The 11379-nt window shown below is 43.8% G+C and overlaps 1 protein-coding gene across 3 annotated transcripts in view; it reads right to left on the bottom strand.

The window, feature by feature from the left end:
* Positions 1 to 11379, bottom strand: part of arfgef1 (ADP-ribosylation factor guanine nucleotide-exchange factor 1 (brefeldin A-inhibited)) — a 45096-nt gene that overhangs the window by 8154 nt on the left and 25563 nt on the right. For all 3 annotated transcript variants that reach the window (XM_031849922.1, XM_031849923.1, XM_031849924.1), the window contains 17 exons: positions 9812 to 10046; positions 8729 to 8828; positions 8263 to 8402; positions 8069 to 8177; positions 5728 to 5929; positions 5518 to 5629; positions 4116 to 4321; positions 3897 to 3981; positions 3588 to 3753; positions 3109 to 3260; positions 2890 to 3018; positions 2644 to 2802; positions 2116 to 2260; positions 1897 to 1987; positions 1698 to 1738; positions 1380 to 1549; positions 680 to 831 (listed from right to left, as the gene is read on the bottom strand). In XM_031849922.1, the coding sequence (XP_031705782.1) occupies positions 680 to 831; positions 1380 to 1549; positions 1698 to 1738; positions 1897 to 1987; positions 2116 to 2260; positions 2644 to 2802; positions 2890 to 3018; positions 3109 to 3260; positions 3588 to 3753; positions 3897 to 3981; positions 4116 to 4321; positions 5518 to 5629; positions 5728 to 5929; positions 8069 to 8177; positions 8263 to 8402; positions 8729 to 8828; positions 9812 to 10046 (2394 nt within the window). The remainder of the gene's footprint in view (positions 1 to 679; positions 832 to 1379; positions 1550 to 1697; positions 1739 to 1896; positions 1988 to 2115; positions 2261 to 2643; positions 2803 to 2889; positions 3019 to 3108; positions 3261 to 3587; positions 3754 to 3896; positions 3982 to 4115; positions 4322 to 5517; positions 5630 to 5727; positions 5930 to 8068; positions 8178 to 8262; positions 8403 to 8728; positions 8829 to 9811; positions 10047 to 11379) is intronic.

The raw sequence follows: 11379 nt of genomic DNA, 5'->3' as shown, positions 1-11379 counted from the left end.
CACACACACACACACACACACACACACACACACACACACACACACACACACACACACACAAAGAGGAGGGCAGCATGAGTCTAATGGACACACTGCGCTGCAGGGTTTGCATGGCTGCCTGCCATCTCATCTCTGTTGAAGCTCTCAGCCTGTTCAATCTGTGGAAGGATTTATATTTACGCCGCTACTCCTCTTTCACATGAATGAAAAATGCGCCGCAGTAAAACAGCTTGCCTTGTGACGCGCTGCACGCAGACAATTACGAGTCGAACTCATTTATAACTGATAGCTATTCAAAATCCATTCAAGACTGAATTGGACCAAGCACAGGGGGGTTGGGGGGGGGGGGAGGCTTTTTACATGAATTCAATGAAAGGTTCATGCAAAGAGACTGAAATGGGTCATTCACTTGTCTCTGAGCGAACAGTACGCTATATGTGAACAGAGACAGAGGAAGAAAGAGACAGAAAGGAAGAGAATGAACAACAGACGAGGCAGAGAGCTGCCAGAGGTTGAGAGGAGGAGTGTGAGTCTGCAGCCTTGTGAGAAACAGCCCAGAAATAGTAACAAATTAAAAGCCACAGTACAGGCCTCGCGTTTGCACCGCCCCGGCACTACAGATTTACATGGAAGCAGCAACATCGTCGGCACTCAGTCCCAGACAAGTGCACCACTTTACCTGTTCTTTTTCATGATGTGCTCAAAAGGCCTCAGGAAGTCTTTCTGGAATCTGAAGTTAGCCAGCTCCCCCTTCTCCAGAAATTTCATGGACAGTTGCCTGAGAGAGTCCACTGCGAAAATCGCCACATCTTCATTGGAATTACAGCCAACCTGCACAGAGATAAAAAAAACATATTTCAGCAAGATCGCCCTGTTCATTTTTTTAAATTAAATGTTTTTCCGTCAGACTTGCAACTAAACAATACGCATGTAGTTACACAGAAGAAACGGTTTCACCCTCCAGCAGGAAATTGTTTTTTTCTTAAAATTTACCTTCCAACATGATGAATGAATGTTGAGTGTTCGATTCTACACACTCTAAACCCAATTTTGCAGCTACTCCGTGAAAAGCAGAGCCTTAATGAGAGCTGTGTCCTTGAATAACAAACTAGCAGAAAGCTTTTCACGCAACAATCTGTGTTCATCAGCGACTGAAATCAGCTTTTTGTAAAACAGAAGGTGGAAGAGGAAGTAAACAGTCCTTTGCAGCTTACTTCCCAACTGGGGAAGTTTATCCTCATGATTTTGGGGCCATGTAGATGATCAATAACACTGTTTTTAGTTTCTTTCCACACAACAGAACTACACTGTATCCATCTCTTACAAATCGTGCATCTTTTTCACGATTTCTATCCCTGCATCGACCAATCCTCACCCACCTTGTTGAAGTGGTCTCCGATAACCTCCCAGATCCTGGACCACTGCAGCCTGATGCGGCCCATGTTGTAGTAGGAGATCTCGACTATTTTTTGCAGGCTGAACATACGTGGGTGCGTGGGCGAGGCCAGCTCATCCATGGACACGGCACACAGCCAGCGCACAAAATCAACTGACGAATAGAGAGAAGATGTTGGCGATGAGCAAGGAGAGGGCGCTTTGTACGGGGAAAGTGATGCACGACGATCTAAAATAGCTAGAATGCACCCGTCCTTGGAGCAATAAGAATAACAGCATGTAGCTAGATCAGCTAGACTCACCTATGGCGTTACCATCCAGTCTGGTAGAACCGGTGAATATCCTAAAGCAGAGAAATATGTGACAATTATTATTGCGTGGCAAGATTTGCTTTTCTGCCAAAAAGCATAAAGGGATGAGAACTATGTCTGAAAAAGATACAGTATTTTGTATCTTGTATGAAAAAGAGTTTTCTTGATAGTTTTTCAGTGACTACAGTACCTGTCCACAGCCACCACCACACTCTGAGAGCTGGTTTCGCCGATGGACACCTGAATGCTGGCGATCTGCTTACGGTCCACTGTCCCTCCAACTACAGAGTAAAGCACAAAGCTTGTTTTACAGTCAACAATTGGGTGTAGTTCAGCTCCACTGAAAACAAACAAACAGGTCAAGGTTTTGACACTACAATATACTGTATATGTACGAGTTGGTGCTGACCTAGACCCAGGTACTCGTCGTTGCTCTGCTCCTTCGTACTTGTAATGAAGCCCTCTTTGCTCCGCACCGTCCCTGAGATGTAGCGTGCCTTCACTCCTGTACCGATCAGCTGAGCCAGCTCCAGCTGACTGATGCACTTCATGATCTGAAAAGGGGAAAATTGAGATCCGATGACAAACTCAAACTGGTTGCTGTAAAATACCCCAAAAACCCAACAAACAAACAAACAGCTATTACTGCATCACTTTTAAATGAAAAATCAATGCACTACCATTATCATTCAAATCAGCAATTTTGGTAGGATCAGCATCTATTATATAGATACATTAGAATCTTTTATATCGCTGTCATTTAAAAACCTGTCGTGCTTGAGCGAAAAATGTTAAATAGAATAAAATGCATTTCCTTAAATTTTACTTTACCGAACTAGGAAAGGTAGATACAAGGAAAAAAGATGGCGAGGTGAGATAGTTTTAAGAAATTTGACGAGGAAATAAAGCGAGCGAAAGTGAGACAAGAGGAGCAAACCTCGTGCCAAGAGTTGCCCAGGTAGTTGCCATCGGTGTGGGCCACAGTGATGAGGGTCTTGATGGTGTCAATGTTCTTCTGCTTCATTTCCGAGATGCCAGAGCTGGCTGTCAGCAGGGTGAACCTCGCCAAGGCCTGCACATACGCATCCCTCTCCAGCTGAGACAAAGTGAGACGGCAGTGTGTCAGAATGCGCCGCAAGGTACGGAGATACAGTCGGTAATCCTTCAGTTAAGACTGCAGTACCTGTATGCAGAAGATGCACGCTATCCTGATGGCACAGCGGATGCCCTCCAGACACAGGGAGGCCACCTCAGTGTCATCGCAGTCCTGAAGACCCACGCTGAAGGCTGCCAGGAAGGGAGTCCATGCCAGCTGAGGAACGACAGAGGCATGAGGTTTATAATTTGTGTGTGAAACTGCGCGTTAGCCTCATAGATGTGTGTGTGTTTTTATGTCTGCTACCTTGAACATGGGCCTGACGTGCTCCAGATGTGTGGCGCTGGTGAAGGGTGCTTGGACGTGGCTGACGGCCTCCATCAGAGCCTTGGCCGTCTTGGCCATTTGCTCCATCTCCACGTTGTACAGCAGACGCCTCTGCTTCTCACTGGCCACACCTGAGCAAGAACACACAAATACACGCAGTCAGGTTTCGACAGTTACCAAACATATTCAGCTAGGCAAACACGGCAGCTTTTCATTTAACAGGCTAGGAGGCTGAACTATCAAAAGACAAAAGGCGACAACGATTATAATTTTAAGCTGCAGAGTCTATAAAATTGTTCCAGCATTGCATACAACTCTTCTATTGAATGGGTTTTTGTGATTTCTTTGTTCATTTAAAACTATTACGGCAACAAAGACATAAGTAAACGGCTCGGGACAATAAATGGAGTCTTAGAATTTATTACATCTTTGAGACACCCCAAAGCAGCGAGACTCACTCTGCTTGTTGGATTTCATGGTGAGCTCTTTAGTCTCCTTCATGGCAATCTTTTTTCCGGCAATCTCGTCGTAGATGGCCGAGAGATACTCCTCGGGTAGATCTTTGCTGTCGTTGATGCCGCGGTTCATCTTGATGTACTGCTCTTTTGTCATTTTATTCTTCACCTTTGTAGACGAGAACAAGTATACGGTTCAAGAGCTGCTCATGCAATCCTGGTGATTTATGTTGCACTGATAACCGAGGGAATGACTGCTGTCAAGAGACATTTCCCAGAAGGCTGCCAACCTCGCTGAGGTGGAGTGCTTACCTGTGGACTGTGAAGGTCTGTTGTCAACATAATGATCGAGTAGGCAAGGACGTATGCCGTATCAGCACTGGCAAAGAGGGTTTGTCTGGAAAATTGAAGAGGAGGGTAGGGAACAGACACAATGCATATTAATAGCAGCATCTTGTATGGGGGAAATGTTCAAAATCAAATTCAGCTATTCCCACAGCAGGGATTTTCCGTCCGGAGATGTAAACCCACCCCTGATTGCATTCAAGATATCTTGCAGCAAATTTCTCCATGAGCCGGTCGATCTTCTGGGCCTCTCCGGGGAGCCGAAAGCCCTCCAGGAACGTCCTTAGTGCGGAAACAAAGTCTTTGCCTTGGAAGTCCATTTGATCCACGTAGGCGTACATCACCTCCTTATTGAAACGATCATTATCGCCAAGGAATTCTCCCACTTGAGTCTAGGAGACCAAAAAAAAGTAAAGAGGTCAGTCTTATTTTAACATACTGCAATATAACATACAAATCAGAACAAGACAGAAAATCCTGTCATGAGAACTAAAAAAAAGCCCGTGCTGCTTGGTTGGAGCCGCCTGTGAGCTGGACACTTACAAGAATTGCAATAATTTGCTCTTCAACTAACATTTCTCTCATCATAAAAGGGAAAAAGCAGACAAAGAAAATAGATTTCAACGCTGTAAAAGAGAAACGTATCAGTCTGCTTACACTTCCTCTAACAGCAGGACTATCCAGTCAGTGTGGATTAGATGAACACTTGTTAGTATTCATGGTTATACAATCTGTTTGCCACTGCTGTGCTACCACTGCATCTAAGGGCCCTTGTTTCTGACCAGATGTTATAAAACGCTCTTTAGTGCTGATTACCGCTGCGCACTGACACCCTCGAGGCGGTCCAATCAAAGCGAGCGTGCTCCTCATTAGAGTTAACATTTACGCTGCTGGTCGACAGGCTTTAGATTATTGCTTGGCTTCTGTGTGGTTTGGCTGAGAAGAAGAGGGAAGGAAGAGAGTGCAGAGTTTGTTGCGCTCCACTGGCCATTTTTTATATTTGCCAAGCATGCTGCTGCCACTTCAGCTATCGGACGCTTATTTTCTTGAAGAAGCCTCCCCAAACAAACCCAACAAAGACGCTGGTGTTAAATCAGCTGTCTACTGTGAATTATGGTTGAGTACAGGCTTCAAGACTTTGGCCACAGTTTGCCTGTCCCAGACAGATTTCTTAGATCCGAGACAAACGCCCTCAAATCGGCACAAAGGTGGAGGCTTGAGATGACGTTGATATGAACGATGTTTCACTCGAATAGTGAAAGAAATTCAGTGACAACATATCAAGAGTGCAGGTGAGCCTGTAATCATTTTAAAAATATTTGAATGTCATTTTCAAAATGACATCAAAAGAACCATCTGTTTCACATCAGTCTTCTCTTTGATACATACAACACACGTTTTTGTGGGTAGAATAAAACATCTGCACCTTAAACATCTGCACGGTGACTTTCTATTTGTTAATTATCGTGATCATTTGGTCCAATCTTGGATTTCTCCAAGAATATAGAATTGTATCATAAGTACACCACACTGAGATAAGTTGTGTTGATCATGCATGCTTCTGTCTAGGATTTGTGCACTTTTTTACCGAATCAAGCCTCTCTTCCTGGTGCAAGAACTGAGCAAGATCCTCTGGGGTTGTACCCAGCATGCCTTGCTCTTGAAGGTACTGGATTCCTCTCTTTGGTTTCTTGTTGAACCTGTGTAGAATCCAAAGACAAACAGTGTAAGTTAGCCAATGCAGTATCACAGAAACAACAGGATCAAATGCAAAAATCGAGTGCGTAGTTGAACTTACAGGTCGATGCCTTGCTCGATGATCTCCTTTTGCTGTTTGAGGACCTCAAACTGCTCGGGGTTGTCAGTACCTGACATCTGGGTGCTGTAGCTGCCGATGCCAGACGAGGCCGTGGAGTCCAGAGAGTTAATGCTCCCATAGCGATTTATGGTCTCCGGGGCCTTGGTCTCTGTGCTCTCCTGTTCCGATGGTTTCTCTTGACCTGAAGAGCAAACGACACAAGATAAGATAACCCAGAAGGGATGATAGACGAGTGGAAATAAACAGAGTATTTCTATTGTTACTGTCAGAGGCAACCCCCTGGAAATATCACTAAGGTGTGAGTTTTTAATTGAAAGTCTGACGCTGGCACAAACCCAGCCTGGAGGCTTAAAAGATGAGCTAACTTAATGCTCGTACTGTGGGAGAAACTTCAGTAATTGAAAGGGAAAACTGCAACACGGAGAACAAAATGACCCTGAGGCCTTCTAGGTGATTGTTGTTGGCAGGGAGGGTATGCACACTGGTGTTACTCACATGCACACAAGGAAAACACACTTATTCACACAGAGCAAGGGCAAGGCAAGGTAGATATTATAAAAGGTAGGTTATCTTAAAAGCTCCAGTCAGTCAATGAGGAAGCAACCACAATTTAAAAGACAAGAGAGGTGCTGTTATTTATTTTTTTAAGCCAGCCAGAAACAATATTTGCTGCTGCTGCTGGAGCGGGTCCACCCTGTAACCCAGTGTTAGAGAAGGCATCTGATTACCCATCGGAAACTCTTTAAAACATTCACAGTGTCACGGTAACGTGAGCACAAAGTGTGCTCCCCATTCTTAGGCTTACAGCGTAGAGAGGAAAAAGGTGGAGGACTACAGAGAGGAGGGAGGAAATTAACTGAGGAAAGACTTTATAACATATTCCTTTAGATTAACAAGCAGCATTTGTACCCATCAAGTTCAGAACAAGGATCTCTACCATCCATAGAATTACTTACATACATGGTTCTGGTTACAATCTATTTGGTTATAGAACACAGGTTATAGAAGGTGAGGCTAGTACAAAATCATCTCAAGCTACGGACACAACAGGCTTAAAAAGGAATGATTGCTATCACAGCAACACTCTGTACTCTTCTGCTATTACCTGCTCTTGCTTTGAAGACGTACAAAAGAGGGAGAAAATGACACAACAAGGGACGATGGAAAGAGTCATATATTGTGCTGGAATGCATCACACAATTCAATGTATTGCAATCACAAATATGCAGTTTGATTATATGAGCAAGACTCTTCGTCTGAAATCTTCAAACAGTCAGCAAGGTGAATTCAACAGTCAAACTTCAACCCATGGGCTACAATAGATTACTAATGACAAAGGTTTTGGCAAAAAACGTCCCTGCGAGTGAATACAAGTCTGTCGGTTAGCCACGACAGCTTAGCCCATCGCTAGCCCGTGGATAGGTCCAGGGGATATCAGGGCTATCAGTGGGATATCTTTTCCAGCCCTTTCACAAAATTGCACTTGCACCCCGGTTTGAGCTCCTACTTGAGAAACCCTCCGGTGTGCAGAAGACCCAGAGGCCAGTCTCACATGCAGGATATACTCTGACTGTATGTTGGCTTCAGGTAGCGCTCTGTTCTCCACTAAACCTTCTGGATTAGCCCGTCTGCGATGGGGCCCTACGGGCATTATCTCACGGCCCTCCTCTGGCTGGAGCCCAGCTGACGAATGCTCGCTTTCCTCCTCAGAGCGATAGCTTCCACCGATGAATGCCAACTGTCAATCCTACAACTGATTGCAGCCGAGCTGACGGATGTGAGCTTTATCGCTAACTCCGGTTAACCTCAATGATGAACTGCTGCCAAAAAAACGGGTTGATCATTGGAAGGTCTCAGACACACACTTTCCAGAACACAAGTTCAACTCTCCACAGACTATCGAGGAATAACAACAGTCTGGGTTTTTATGGGCAAAGGCCAAAAAAGCGTAATATTGCAGGCACACAAACAACTCCAGCATGTAGCATCTGTGTTTAAGCCGTGGACGTAAATTCAAACCACTTCTGATCACGTCTTGATATATTAATATGGAACACAGCGATATAAACCCTCTTCAAGAATTTCTAAACGCTCCCCCTTGGAGTTTAATTCATCATTCAATAATAGTGATGGGATTGGTAGTTCAGCAGTAATACTACTTAATTAATTCTCTTATATTGACCTAGACTAAAATACAAACATGAATTCTGCCACTTATGAGTCTAAAGACTAAATAGTAATCTGTGTGTAGACTCAGAATGAACAGAATTGGGTCTGACAGCTGCCGTGATAAATTACACTCATGTTGAGCATTTCTTACCGAGGCTGGTCTGGGAGTTGGGGTTGACGTATTGGTCTTTACTCCATTCTACCATACATTTCAGGATGGACACGAGACATTCAAGGCCTTTCTTTCTCAGGGTCAGCTCCTAGAAAGGGAAACAAAAAACAAATGACAGTATTATAAATAACTGTAAACACATATTTGAAAGAAGGTGAGAAAATAAATAGCACCTGCAGGGCAGATGTGCCAAGCTCGTGGCCTCCGCGACCCTGCGCAATTTTTGAGAGGTCGTTGACCAACCGCTCGAATATGTTCGCAGCATTCAAGTCACAATCATAGTTCACGTAGATGTCCACCACACCCTGGGCATCTGAGAGAGAGAGAGAGACAGATGGAGTTCATCAGTGAGAATCTATGGAACGAATGTAGACTGTGTGCACAGCTTTTATGGAGTCTGGAGTCAAGTAAGCACAAATAATTACAGGTTAATAATTATAGGTTATAATCATTCAATTAAAGGGGACATGCTCATTTTCAGGTTCATACTTGTAATTTTGGGTTTCTACTAGAACATGTCTACATGCTTTAATGTTGTAAAAACACATTTTTCTCATGTCTGTCCGACCGTAATCTGTCTGAAACACTCTACTAGCTACTGTAAAAAACAGATGAACACATCTATCTGGAGACACAAACCTGCACATATTCTTGTGAGGGTTTGTATAACCATCCACTTGTGGTCGTAGGAGCTTGTGGACGTCTCCAGAATGTACAGGAAAATCTCCTTGAAGAACACCTGAGGACAGAGTCGGGGGGAGGCAAAAACACCATCAATTGCCTGCACGGCCCAGATAACACAATAGTCTGTGAGAGCCCACACGACCCACTTCAGTAGACAAAGCGAATACAGCAGGTGGTCATGCGTTAGAAACCTTGAACCAACTCAAACAGAACAATAAACCGGGCAGCAGAAAGGGCATCATAGTGCAAGAATGTCACAGTACTCTGTGAGAAACCACATATTCCATCATTGGTCTCAGCTGCCTGCTGCATTGACTAACGGAGTCAAGACTGTCAGTATCATAATGTTGTGTATGTGGTGTTCTTAAACAGAGAAAGATTCAGAAAAGAAGAAAACCAGCGCACATAGGTCAAAAAACTGATTCAAATGAACAATTTGACAGTGCTGCTTTTGTTACTGTAATCTGCCGTGTTGAATATGTTTGCAAGCTTTCCACTGTCAGCTGCCAGAGAAGGTGTGAAACGTATGCATCCCATCAAGAAGAGGTGGGTGGATGTATAAATACAGCTACCGTAATAAGCCAACTGGGTCGTCAGGTTTTTCTCTGCATATGTGAATCAAAATACAGCTGGGGGGAAAAACTGAAAGTAAGAAACTGAACACACGGAGAGCACACTGCTGGAGAGCAACAGCAGCAGGTAACAGCTGTCAGTAAGCCAGTGTGCTGTTTTGGTAGCGTGGACGGCCTTTGTTGCATCACGTTAAAAGCTTTCAGTTGATATCTGATTACGGTGAAGCAGCTGCAGAGTTATAGTCTGTAGTAGGAGAGCAGTACAATAAAAGCTTAGGTGTTAAGCCTGAAAAAACCCTGAAAAACGTAGCGTCTTATCGTCCTCGCATTAAGGTCTATTCAGGCTGTCAGCAGAGTAATTGCAACTCTTATCTCTGTCATTACCTTTAAACTTTCAGTCTAAGAAACTGTCAACAAAACCGGAATTTTTCTCAATGAACACAAAACACTTTAGCGAGCACGTTACCTCGATTTGCATCTTGAGGTGCGTCTTGAAGTGGGAGAGCAGAGTGAGGAAAATGGAGAGTGAGAGTTCAAAGACCTCGGGCACGGAGGAGACGCCGTTCTTGGACAGGGCCACACACAGGTACTGCTTGATGGCGTTGATGAACATCTCGTTGGTCTTGAAGACGGGCCCGGCGTTCTGCAGGATGGACAGGAGCAGCTGGAGGGACAAGACCTTCGATCGCAGCTCATGGGACCTGAGGTGAGATGCGAGAAGACATTGTCCAATCCGATGAGCATCGACATTTCAGACGTAGAATACATTCAGCGGGAAAAACAAAGACGTCTCACTACAACGAAGTACGTTCAGGCAAATGATCTGTCCTTCAGGAAAAGTTACACCTCAAAGAAACCACATCATCCTTTATTTCTCTATCTGACAGTTGAAAATCTTCAACAGCCATCAAAGAAATGGAAGGGCAAATAAATCAAAGCTGCTTGCCGTGTAGAGCCTCAGCTCGTCTGAACTGCTTCTCTGCAGCAGCAGGACAGAATAACTGGAGCTCAAAAAAAAAAAAAAAAACATACTTTCAGCTACTTTATATGCCGAGATTGGCTGCCTCTGCAACGTCTTCCATCTCTGGCAAGCAGATAAAGTAGGATTTATGTGGCACAACAAAAATGTGTCCAAAAATATGGACTTTTTCCCCCCTCTAAAGGGGCCACTTCTACCAAAGCACACACACTTGCATACTAGTGGCAAATTAAAAGAGAAAAATATTAGCAGTATTATGTCCTGATTTTAGGAGATACTGTTAAAAGTGAAACAGCATATGTATATAATTTACATTTATAAATTAAGTAATGGTAATAGGATGCACAGACACGTCTAAATCCAAGGTGTTGTACAAACGACTACATTACCCATAATTCAACAGAACAGGAGGTTTGAGTTTGTTGTTACTTGTGCAAGTTCAATCAAACTAGCTACTTGTGGGGCATTATAGAGGCCGACATGATAATGGAGCGCAATTATTCAAGTAAGGACTCAAAATCTCACTTCCTTTCATATCATTTTTGAAAGTATTTTTTCAACCATAACGACGTAACTGAACAGAGTTCAGAGATCATTTTGTCATATTTGACAAAAGCATTTTTTAAGAGGACGTATCCATATTCAATACATATGTAACTTCTACACTTTTGAGCACCTGAACAAATACAAAAATCCATTTGACAACAGAGGAGAGTGTTGTATGCTTTGTCCTATAAATCACCACAGGCACATGATAATCCATTTAGAGACCAGATGTGTGCGCTCTGATCCACTGTGAAGATACAGAGTACCTTCTGATGGCTAAGGTAATTATAAAAACAAGCTTTTTTTGCCTGTGCGCTGTAGTGTAGGAGTGTGCGTACGTGTGTGTTCGTGTGAGACAAGAGAGTGAAACATCAGGCTGTGCAGCCTTGTTAGAAGAGTAAAAGGTTTCTGTCTGGCGGTGACGTGACGCATCAGTGCTGAGGAAATTGACGTGGCCTTCAGACACACACACACACACACACACACACACACACACACACACACACACA

Source organism: Anarrhichthys ocellatus, unplaced genomic scaffold, assembly GCF_004355925.1.
Source record: "Anarrhichthys ocellatus isolate YVR2014 unplaced genomic scaffold, GSC_Weel_1.0 scaffold10, whole genome shotgun sequence".
NCBI lineage: Eukaryota > Metazoa > Chordata > Actinopteri > Perciformes > Anarhichadidae > Anarrhichthys > Anarrhichthys ocellatus.
This window is presented reverse-complemented; position numbering and strand designations above follow the sequence as displayed.